General features: G+C 49.2%; 5 protein-coding genes across 5 annotated transcripts; 3 read left to right on the top strand and 2 right to left on the bottom strand.

Annotated features, from left to right (window-relative positions):
- Positions 1 to 822: 822 nt before the first annotated feature.
- CNBJ2300 (hypothetical protein) lies at positions 823 to 2837 on the top strand (the record flags this gene model as incomplete). Its single annotated transcript, XM_767861.1, has 7 exons — positions 823 to 962; positions 1018 to 1308; positions 1360 to 1399; positions 1446 to 1590; positions 1642 to 1748; positions 1802 to 2187; positions 2240 to 2837. 7 exons carry the CDS (start codon positions 823 to 825, stop codon positions 2835 to 2837), a joined length of 1707 nt encoding a protein of 568 aa, XP_772954.1.
- A 341-nt stretch (positions 2838 to 3178) lies between these two features.
- On the top strand, positions 3179 to 4513 carry CNBJ2290 (hypothetical protein; the record flags this gene model as incomplete). The annotated part of the gene is made up of 2 exons (XM_767860.1): positions 3179 to 3514; positions 3590 to 4513. 2 exons carry the CDS (start codon positions 3179 to 3181, stop codon positions 4511 to 4513), a joined length of 1260 nt encoding a protein of 419 aa, XP_772953.1.
- Positions 4514 to 5297: 784 nt separating this feature from the next.
- CNBJ2280 (hypothetical protein) lies at positions 5298 to 7238 on the bottom strand (the record flags this gene model as incomplete). Its single annotated transcript, XM_767859.1, has 4 exons — positions 5298 to 6254; positions 6311 to 6761; positions 6810 to 7041; positions 7094 to 7238. The coding sequence occupies 4 exons, from the start codon at positions 7236 to 7238 to the stop codon at positions 5298 to 5300; spliced, it is 1785 nt and encodes a 594-aa protein (XP_772952.1).
- A 1066-nt stretch (positions 7239 to 8304) lies between these two features.
- Positions 8305 to 10219, top strand: CNBJ2270 (hypothetical protein; the record flags this gene model as incomplete). Its single annotated transcript, XM_767858.1, has 9 exons — positions 8305 to 8355; positions 8429 to 8491; positions 8549 to 8746; positions 8830 to 9019; positions 9079 to 9448; positions 9504 to 9625; positions 9682 to 9812; positions 9871 to 9999; positions 10079 to 10219. 9 exons carry the CDS (start codon positions 8305 to 8307, stop codon positions 10217 to 10219), a joined length of 1395 nt encoding a protein of 464 aa, XP_772951.1.
- Positions 10220 to 10399: 180 nt separating this feature from the next.
- CNBJ2260 (hypothetical protein) lies at positions 10400 to 11400 on the bottom strand (the record flags this gene model as incomplete). Its single annotated transcript, XM_767857.1, has 2 exons — positions 10400 to 10929; positions 10977 to 11400. 2 exons carry the CDS (start codon positions 11398 to 11400, stop codon positions 10400 to 10402), a joined length of 954 nt encoding a protein of 317 aa, XP_772950.1.
- Positions 11401 to 11484: the final 84 nt, after the last annotated feature.

The raw sequence follows: 11484 nt of genomic DNA, 5'->3' as shown, positions 1-11484 counted from the left end.
CTTTATTTCTCCTGTGCCCCTCTTGTGCCCCGATGGACCTGGAAGCGAACCGAGGGAGTTTGGGGCAACGGCGGCCGACAGTATTCTCATCATCCCCATTCACCACCGGACGACGTCCTTCCTTCTTCCGTCCATGATTCGCCTGTTCGCCCTTTCTCCATCTCTTTGTTTCATCGTCGGGTCTAGTGCAACCGGCCACTGGCGGCCTGGATGACGTGGTTCCTGGTGTTGTATTTGTTGTTCCGCTGCGCAGCCATCCCTCGCTGGAACTTTTTTTTGCATTTCGCGCGTCACTTCGTCCGCTTTCATCTCTTCACTGCCTGTCCTCCAGCCAACCCTTTCCATGCACTTGCCCTCCGCACCGACAATCATGCTGTAAAGTCTCTGACAAGAACAAAAAGCCAGTTGTTTGCTGCTCTCTGCATCTATTTATATCGCTTCTTGGCATCCGTCGATCTACGAGATTAAGGGCTCCAATCCTTGGCCCCTGCCCACAAACAACCACCAGCGCCCAGACCTCATCGTGCCGTCATTTCTTCATATTTCCTTTGTTTGCTTTTTCAACTTTCACGCAATTCCAGTGTATTGCCTTCCGTTTCCGATTACCGAAGATGACCATTTTCCATTTGGTCAATTGTCAAATATATGGCCATGTTTAACTGATGTTCCCCCGCAACCCATCCCCTCGTCCACTCGACTCACAAGAACCAGTACACAAGGACAACAAAAGGGGTCAATCGCACAAACTGACGACGGACGTCCCTCCCTACATTAATCACTGCACTTCTTCAACAGCTGCCAGCTTATCTTCATATAACGAATATGTTTTTGCCACTGATAATTTCGACAGCAGCTGCAGTCGCTCCACTCGCCCGAGCATACCTTGTTAACAGCTCAGACTACTCTTCTGGTGCGCTCGGTGCAGCTCCTGCGCAAACTTTCAAGACTGTCAACTGGACAGCGTGCGTATCTCCCATCTCATTATAGTGTGAAGTTGACGCTCATCCACAAAAATAGAGCTGAATGGAATTTTAACGTCTTCCCCTCCACTGATCTCCCTTCCGGCTATCTTCTCCTTGCTCCTCGAGGCAGTGATGTCGAAACACCAACCGGTATCATTTACACCAACGACGGCGAAGTCGTCATGTATGGCAAGGAATTTGGCATTGGCCAAACCATGTCGTTCTCCGTTGGGACATACCAAGGCAACCAAGTGATTACTACTTGGGGTGGTCAGTTTTATGGTAACGGCTATGGAAACGGTTTTGGCTTGATCTATGATCAGAATTACAATCTCGTTGCCAACATGTGAGTGCTATGTCTTTCGAACGAGAGCCTGTGCTCACTGCTAGCCTATAGTTCCTCTACCATTTCGGGCTCTGGTATCGATTTCCATGAGGTACGTAGGCCGATCTCATGATATGACCGTCCTAACATCTCTCTAGTTTGTCCTTACCGATAAGGACACCGTCCTTGCTACCGTCTATATTAAAGAGCAGTACAACCTCTCATCGTGGAATGTTACTACCGAAGATGGAACTTCAGGCTGGATTCTCGGGGGCGCTTTTGAGGAGATCGACGTTGCTACCGGTAAGTTCTTCTCAGTGGTCTACGGTTACGAGGTGTTAAATAATGAGGTAGGGGAGGCTCTGTTTTCTTGGAAATCTCTGGACCATATCGACCCCAGCGAATGTTATAATGATCCTGGATCAACTGGTGTCGCGGAATCTTCTGCATGGGACTACTTTGTAAGTCGTTGGACCGTTTACGCATATCGTCAAATAACTCATTTTGTTGTCAGCACATCAACTCTATAGAAAAAGATCTTGAAGGCAATTACCTTGTATCTTCTCGACACTGTCACGCCGTCTACCAGATTTCTGCCTCTACCGGCGAGGTCCTTTGGACCATCAACGGCCGTAATTCTAGTTTCAGCATGGGCCGAGGTACCACTTTCGAGTGGCAGCACGATGCCCGCTGGATCAACAACTATACTCAAATCAGTATTTTTGACAATGCCGCCAGTTCGTGGGAATCTGACGAGTCGATGGCGAGGGGTCTCTTATTGAACGTGGACACCGATGCCATGTCCATCACTTTGGCACAGGAGTACTTGCCATGGAACGAAACTGTGTCACCGAGTCAGGGGAGTATGCAAGAGCAGACAAATGGGAACTATCTCTTGGGGTGAGTGACTCGCCTTCGTGAAAAGGCTGCTAAAAAGCTAATTCACATATAGCTGGGGTCAAATCCCCTTCTTCTCCGAATACTCATCAGATGGTACCCTTCTTTCTTCCGCTCAGTTCGGTGTAGGCAGCGTCCAGGGTTACCGTGTCCTTCGATCCAACTGGACTGGTTATCCCCAGACAACTCCTGCCCTCACTGTCATCTCCAACTCTACCACCGACCAGTACGATATCTACACCTCTTGGAACGGTGCTACCGAAATTTCCTCTTGGGTGTTGTACGGCGCTACTTCTCTTTCAGGATCTGCGTCCAGTTCCAAGTTGAACCAGGTAGATAAGACTAAATTCGAGACCTACTTCTCGCTTTCCAAGGACACTGCGGCTTCGTACCCATGGGTGCAAGCAAGAGCCGTCAGCTCTAATGGGACTGTTCTCGGTTACTCTTACTATGTGTCGCTTAATGGGAGCGATTCTGTCGCTCCCTCCTCTACCCAGGCTTCTGCCACCGAAGCTACTAGTGCAGCGGCAACGAGCTCTACTGGGACAGCAACCACGTCCTCTGCAACGAACAACCCTACTAGCGGAGCAGAGAACTTGAGGGCTGGATTTGCACTTGTGGTAGCGGTCGTTGGTGCTGCTTTGCTTCTGTAAGATAGTGAAAGATAGTACGATCCTATAGTAAAGGGATTATAGCAAGGACATTCTCTAAAAGGGACAATTTGTCATCTTTTGAGCTTGATTAACATCTGTATAATTAGCATAGTTCATATGACGGATAGCATTTCACATGGAATATTCAAGTACAGCTTCATTATTGGTATGCAGATATGTGGCATCGGCCAAGAAATTAGAAATCAACCAGAGTGGTAGAAAAATCGAAGAGTGAAGATAAGAAACCACTCGCGAAAGTTGGAACTCTTATTTCATCTCTTTCTTTTTCATCTTTACTCTTGCGATTTTCGTCATCCCACCCGAACCGTTCCTCAAAGACTATGCCAATCGCGATACCAGCCGCTCAATCATCCTCTACAGCTTCCCCCAATGCCCGCGCTCCGGTAGTCCCTCCCGCCCCGCGCAACCCCGTCCGCCTCTCCGTCGCAGCGCGCGACCACCCTCAACCGTCCGCTGGTCCCAGCACTGCCAGCTCTACCCCCGTCCACACTACCTCAGTTCCCTCAGGAAATAATAGCATAGCCCCAGCTGGTGGAGAAGATGCTGAAGCTCTTAAACGTGCTGCTGTCAGGAAAGCTCAGTTACAACGACGAGTTGAGAGATGGATGGATAAGCTTATGGAAGAGACTGTTGATCGGGCTACGTTTAAAAAGACTGTGAGTGTATTGCCGATATATAACCACGTTACACCTATTGCTAACTACCTGGTATTCGGTTTCTATCCCACATAGGTTTCGCACTTCACTCCGCCCCAATATCTCGAAATAACCCACGAACGCCACCTTAACTCCCTCTGCTCCTACCCCGTCTGCCCCAACCCGCCTTACCGACCCTACTCATCATCAAGACGCTTTGTCATCTCGACCCGTGCGAGAACAATCAAACCCAAAGAGGGAAACGAGGAAGAGGGATATTGTTCAAAGAAGTGCAGAGCAAGAAGTGGGTGGGTTGAAGGTAAATTGGATAAGGAGGCGGTGTGGTTACGAGGTAAAGTGGAAGATGTAGAATTACTCGAAGAGCTAGAAGAGAGAGGGGAGGTGAATTTGGAAGCAATAACGAAGGAGGAACCAAAAACGACCAGTCGAAAAGAGTCGACAGCTAGAGCTACTCCCTCACCCGTCCCAAAGCCTGCTCTGCCCACCAAGCAGATCATATCCAACCCCAAACAACCTCTTGCCAGCGAGGTTTTAGTACCCGCTCCATCAGCAAATGTTGTCACCTCTTTGATCGAATCTCTGACAATCCACGAGCGTCCCGTTCCCTCCGTCGCTCCTGCTCCCCCATCGCTCTCTGGACCAGTGGATCATTCCACCTCATCCCACGCGCCTCCAGCGGTCGAACCGCAACCGCTACCCTTACCCCAGCCTCAGCCACAACCTTCTCTCTCTTCCCATGCCCGCAGGAACCCGAACTCGCTCCTCTCCCCCTCGTCCACCCTCACTCGCTCGCTTCTTTCTGCTACCAACTCTATCCCCGCCGCCGCTATCTCTCAATCATCGCCGAATGGCGACGATAGCGAGGAGGAAGAAAGCGAAGCAAGTGAATGGGAAAAGGAGATGAGATTTGGGGAGGAGACAGAGGAGGTGAAGGGCTGGTTTGAGGAGGCGATGGCTGCTAGAGAGATGTTGGGAGACAAAGAAGAGACAGAGGAATAAGGGTAAATGACGAGACCTATCATATGGTGTTTTGCCCAAGATCGAGCGGGAACGGATGCAGTGCACCTTAATGATGATGATCCTGGTACATCTGGCTGCATCATTATGATTAGATGTCAGTCTATGGCTGGTACTTTAAAAGGACAGTCTTGAGCGGAATCGTCAACAATAGCGTGAAGCTGGCACCAAACACTGACAAACATGAAAGAAGCTGAACAAGGTCGGCTAAACACTTTCGCCAAAATTCTATGTAATAAGGACTCGGACTAAAAACCCATTCTATTTCTCTTTGAAAACCCCAACCAGTAGGTTGAGAAAAATATCTCGCATGCCTTTTTGACTCCTCACGAGAGGTAAAGCAAGTGTGAAAAACCTGAAGCAGTTAGTTGTTACATTGTCTTGACGAAAGCTCATGGAGCCAATAAGAAGATGGAATAGTGGCGGGATCCCCCGTTTGAAGGCTGACTGAGGTCGAAGGGAATGGATGATAAGAGGAATGGCTGATGGAGTCTGTAAAGACGGCCAGAACGCTAGACTTCTGCTTTATAAGCTACTATTGACCAAGATATGCAAGTCGCCACCGGGTTGCGCCAGTCTGCGCATGAAAAGAGTATATTTTCACATGTTTATGCATTTCCGTTTACCTTCTTCCTACATTTACTATATATAAACACACATAACGGGATTGTGAATGCGAAAAGAATGATTGATGCTATTTAAAGAGAGTAATGAATATGAATATGCTCCACCCAAAAACGGAAAAAGAAACACCCGCAAGACCCTTCTAAGCCGCAGCCACAGGCTTCTCCCCGATGAACTCGTTAATCTCACCGCCGACATCAGCCTTGGTGACCTTGTTGAGCTTTCCGGTCGATCGGTGAGTCAACAATCCCGGTCTGATTTCGGGTACAGTCTGGACGATCCTCAACTTCTCACTAGGGGGCACAGAAAGCGTCCACCTGTCAGCAACCTGAGCCTGAGGCTGACCGAAAGGAGCCTTAGGCTTGGGGCCCTGAGAATTGAGTTGAGTCTGGTCGAGACGGAAGTCGTCATCGGCGAGAGACTGGATGTCGACAGAGGAGGCAGAGGCGGAAGAGACAGGAGAGTTGGTGACAGAGGAAGCCGCAGACTCGGCGGGACGTCGCTTGAGATGTTCAACCTCCATACCACCATCAAGGATACCGACACGCATCATAGCGAGCAAGTTGTGAGCAGCGTTGGAATGGTCATAGACACCACCGAAGAAGGCAGTAGTGGCGTCAGTACCGATAGCACGCTTGATGAGGTGGGCACCACCAGGGTGGTCCTCAACGAAAGAAGAACAGTCGTGAATGAAACCGTGGATAGCAACAAGAGAGCGTTCCTTGGCTTCAGCCTTGAAATCGTCCCAACTGATAACAGGAAGGTCGTTGCTAGACTTGGGCCATTCAAGCTGGTCGGCCTGCTCCTTGAGAAGCCGCAATTTCATGGTGTACTGACCCTTCTTAACCTCGTTGTCAGGGAAACGCTTCAAGTGAGAGGCAAGACCGAGCTGAGACATGGTCCAGATGAACCACTTAGTGGGGTCATACTGGAACCACTTGATAGCGTTTCGGAAGTCCTGAGGGAATTGATGGTGGAAGTTGTGGTAGCCCTCGCCAATGGTGCAAAGAGCAGTGATGATATGGTCTCGAGGAGAGTGCTTGTTGTCGAAGGGCTGCTCACCAAGCCAATGGGCAAGAGAGTTGACACAGAAAGTAGACTGAATGACGCGCAAGTCAGCAAAAGCCCCATTGTCTCGGTACCATAGGTACTCACGTGGTGGACAAAGCACAACCTGGCCGCACCAGCAAAGAAGAAACCACCCCTCCAGTCTCCCCAGCCAAGACCAGCGACAACAGTAGGGAGAACGAAACCCATACCCAAGATCAAGGGAATGTAATGCCTGTGTTGCCATTTTACGACCCTGTTCCTGCTCAAATCACTGACATCGGCGACACCGATCTTGCCTCGGGGCTTGACCAACATCCATCCAACGTGAGACCAGAAGAAGCCCTTCTCAGCGGAGTAAGGGTCAAGCTCGGTGTCGGTGTAACGGTGGTGGGCTCGGTGACCTCGGCACCACCACTTGATGGAACCTTCAACAGCACCGGTACCGGCAATGGCGAGAGCGAATTGAAGAGGAACACTGGCATTGTAGGCACGGTGAGCCCAAAGACGGTGGTAACCAGCGGTAATACCGAGACCAGTGATGAAATAGTAGATAACACTGCGCATTGTCAGTCCAGTCGCATACGGCGCAGACGTTGAAGCTCACCTCCAAATAGCAGTCTTAGTATTCCAGGCGGTGGTAAACACTCCATATATAGCGAGAGAAGGAGTGACGGTGAGTGCGAGGAAGGAGATCCACTGGATGTTGTAGATCAAGTTTTTCCATGTAATAGGAGGAAGGTATTTTTGGTTGGCGATAGTGTAGGAGACGTAGTTATCGGGAATATGTCGGTCAGAAGCGAGGAGAGTGGGGTCGATGGGGTCGATTCCCTTGCCCTCTTGAGAAAAATGTCAGAAGAAATTCTACTACGAATTTGGGCAACGACTTACTGGTTGATTTGCAAGGGTTCTGTTCGGGAGTATGAGGCGGTGTGAAGGCAGGATCGAGTTGATCAACAGGAGAGGGTCGCCTGTGAACAAGCTCACTCTCTTCCTTCTCGAGAGGAGGGGTCATGGGCGGAACGGCGGCAGACATGGTGTGCCGGACTTCGTGTGGCGGAGAGAATGTAAATTGAGACAGACGCGGAAGTCTGGAGCTGGACTGCTACTTTCGAGTAGAGCCTGTTAGCAGTAGGTGGGTGGCGAAAAATGAGAGAGGAGGAAGAAGGGATAAGATGGGAGTTAGAGGGAAAGGAAGAGAGTGTGTGAGAAAAAGTCTTTATATACAACGTTGCGTATAATCATCCACCGCCGCACCATGTCTCAGCGTCCACCCACGATTCATCCATGACCCGCCCAAACGCTTTTTTTGGGGATGTCGCCTCGTCCCTGATCGGTTTTTTTCGGCGTGAATTTAAACATCTTCCTGTGCTTCCCGACTGCTTTTGGGCATTTTTGGGCAATGCATGGGCTTGGATAGGGTTGTCACTCCTCAGAATGCATGCATATCTCTGAAATGCTTCGTTTACTTACTGTCTGTACACCAAAAAAAGTGGTATCGATAGTATGAGAACAACTGACGGCGATGGCCGCTAATGGTCCATTCCATGTTCCACGCTCGGCCCTCAGTGGCGCGTCGGAAAGAATCATCATAATACTTTCCCATAGAGGTCGAATCGCACATTATCGGATAGAGTCGTCATTCATGATAACGGGTTTCCCATATAGCTGTGCGCACCCCAAAAACTCGTCATGCATCATGTTCGTCATTTCCAAGTGAAGCGACGATCTCTTGGAGCAATGTAATAAGTACTGCTGTGCGCTCCACGCTCCAGAGGCCCCTCTCTCGGAGCTCCAAGAGATGGGCCGCGGTGATTAAATTCAGGGTCTGATACGATAACGTCTCGTGGGGAATTTACTTATGTGTTAACAATCTGACTTCTAATTAATTATCCATTTTATCTTTTTATCTGATTTACCCTTTAACATTACCGGCAATCTCAAACTGCCACAGCCGAAAGAGGTCCACCAAAGCAAGACGTTGTAGCACCAGTGGTCTTCGTTGGATGCTCCCAGAAGGACTTCGTCGCTGGGATTGACTCAGGCCATTCACTTTCCTTTCCCCTTTCAGAACTGCAGATCAAGCAACAAGAGCAGATATCATGTCCGACCACCCTGTACTTCGATACATCCCTGCTGGAACTTGGGCTTTAGTTGGTCACTCTCTTCCTGTTTCGTTTAAAATAGTTCGCGAATTTCGAAAGAGCTGACGGATATAAACTGTAGGTGGAACCCCTTGTGTCCGACCGGGCTAAAACGTTGCTTGTAACCCTCATTGATTTCCTTGAAGTGAGCCTGTGTCCTTTGAGTTATCACAGTGCATACTGACCGGCATAACTATCTTAGAATGATGTGATCCCGTCAGAAGCCCTCTACTATGCTCAACTTCCAGCCGACCCTGCTACCCGCTGGCAAGCCATCCCCCAAGCGCTGGAGAATCTTAAGATTAAGGCAAAGACGCTCGGCTTGTGGAACCTTTGGTTGAGTGGAGGAGATTTTCAAGGAATGGCTGGTGGTGAAGGTGGAGGACTCACCAATCTCGAGGTGCGTCTTCTGTTGACATATCAGCCCAAGCTTCTGATCTGTCGCATCTATTGGTGGATTGCTGACGAATACGGTGCCGATAGTATGCCATAATGGCAGAAATCATGGGTCACTCGATAGTTCTTGCCCCTCAAGCTACCAACTGCTCGGCCCCTGATACCGGCAACATGGAAGTACTTGCCAGATTCGGGACGCAAGAGCAAAAGAACAGGTACCTGGTGCCACTTTTGAACGGAGATATCAGAAGCAGCTTTGCAATGACAGAATACGGAGGCAAGTCTTTGATCCACAGGCGCCATAGCATCAGTCATGCCATGCTAACTTCTGAATAGTGGCTTCATCCGATGCTACTAACCTCCGCAACACCCAAGCCACTTCCATGTCTTCAAGCACCCTCTCGTTGTCAGGACATAAATGGTGGATCTCAGGTGCGGGCGATCCTCGAACATCTGTTCATATAGTGTTGGCCGTTACCGATCCCAAGAACCCGTCAGCATACAAGCGACATTCACTGCTGCTTGTCGAACCGAAGCAGAAGGGTGTAAAGATTGTACGGCCGATGATGGTGATGGGATACGATGATGCACCAGAAGGGCACTGCGAGGTCATATACGATAACGTGGAAGTGGATCTTGTCAAGGGCCTCGTGGGTGGCAAGGAAGGGCTAGGAAGGGGGTTTGAGATGCTACAGGCGAGACTCGGGTAGGTCATTTTCCCCCTTGGGAAAGTCTATTTTCCCTTGCTGACAATAAGATAGACCTGGAAGACTTCATCACTGCATGCGTTCGTTAGGTATCGCTTCTAGGGCTCTTGATTTGCTGCTCCAGCGAGTTTCCGACCCCGCAAGGAAGACGTTTGGGAAGTTTTTGCGAGAACATGGTGAGATTTTCCCAGAAGTGTTTTCTCCATTTATCCGGCTAACATTGAGGGTGCAGGAACGGTGTTAGCAGACATCGCACACTCCCGAGCAGAGATTGATCAATCACGATTGCTCGTCCTTGCTGCTGCTCGTCAGATTGACGTGGCTGGTGCCAAGGGCGCCTTGCAGGACATTGGTATCTCCAAGGTTTGGCCTTGTTTCACTTCATAGATTACATGGGCTGTGACACTGACTGCAGCGATAGTTTACCGTCCCCAAGATGGCCCTACAAGTCGTTGATCGTGCGATGCAAGTCCATGGCGCGGAAGGGCTATCACAAGACCAACCCCTGGCATCATGGTACGCTCAGTTGCGAACCTTGCGCTTCGCAGATGTGGGTCTCTTCTATCACATAGATTTAAGCGCAACTAGAAACGAGATGGATGGAGGACGCTGACTTGCCTTGTTCTCAGGGTCCTGATGAGGTACACATTCAGCAAATCGGTAAGCGTGAGCTTAAGAGAGTAGAAGAATTGCAGAGTAGGACGGAGAAAATTAGAAGGAAAAGTGAGAAACTACTGAAAGAAGGTGGCAAGGAAAGAGCGAAGCTGTAATTTTGCTTTGGCCACCTTAGTCGAGGTATTCAGAAGTTGTCGAAGAAGATTAGCCCCATCTTTATCTTGTAATCATTGTCACCAAAGAAGAGAAGAAAGCATGTATCATATAACTCAAAGCAATTCATCTTACCTCAGTATGTACCGTTTACACTTTTAAGTAACCGTGATAAGAACCATTTACTCAGTCTTCTTTTTCCCTTCCAAGCCAAGCATGTTCAACCACAACTCCTTTTTGTACCCGAAGTTGTAGATTGCCCTCAACGCAAAGATGATTGTCATCGCAATCATACACACTATCACACTCTCATCTTCTTCCCACCCCATCCCAAAACGCCATCCTTCAACGGGCCCAATAAGGGTAAGGAAAAGGGCTGGGATAACCACAGGCGCCCATGCATCCACCATCATCCAACCTCCAGGCCGGAGCTCCATAGGTGTAGAGAGATAAGGTTGAGGACAGAAGAATGAAGTAGCGGAGAAGATGAGAGAGGCGAATGGGACTGCCAAAATAAAAGGCACCAAGATCAAAGAGCTGGGTGTGGGGAGGAGTGTGTTGGAAGATGAAGAGTGTAAAAGAGGGAGGACGGAGAATCGAGTGAGAAGTAGAGTACGTCCGATAGCATCAGGAAGTGCGAGGAAAAGTTCCAACGCAAGCGATGGCTTAGCTGGAAGCATACGACGAATAGGAGTACGGGTCTGAATAACGTCTAGTAATGTTGTGAGGAGAGATATCACAAAAGATAAGAGTACTCACGTGTAAGTCCGAAGAGCAACGCAACTGACGGGTTGACAAGCCATGAAGGCGTGGAGTTGGTACATAAAGCTGCCCACGGGGCATAATAGCCAGAATCAGCCATACATATTCTACTTATCCGATCACAGTTACTCGTACCTAAGAAAGTCTCTCCGCCAAAAACGACAACTAGGATACCGAAGACTTCCTGCAAGGCTGTGGCTCTCTCTTTGTTCACACCCAAGGCTTTGTCTTTTTTTCCCTTTTCGGCTCTGTTGCTGGATGGGGACGGTGGGTCAAATACTCCGCTAGCCATCCAGTTGACAACACTGGAAAGACGCATTGCGCCATACAGGTCTAGAAGTGGAAAAGGGAAATATCGGAGGTGGATGGGAGTCAGCACCTGTTGTAGAGCTGCTTGAAGGGAGGATATTGAAACAGCCATTTTTGGTAATAAGAGCCAGTGATGGCAATATGCGGTTTTTTCAAGAAAAATAGATTAGATATATACAGAATCAGAAGGAGAACA

This window comes from Cryptococcus neoformans, chromosome 10 (assembly GCF_000149385.1).
Source record: "Cryptococcus neoformans var. neoformans B-3501A chromosome 10, whole genome shotgun sequence".
NCBI lineage: Eukaryota > Fungi > Basidiomycota > Tremellomycetes > Tremellales > Cryptococcaceae > Cryptococcus > Cryptococcus deneoformans.
The sequence above is the reverse complement of the archived record's forward strand: the minus strand, read 5'-3'. Positions and strand labels throughout refer to the sequence as shown.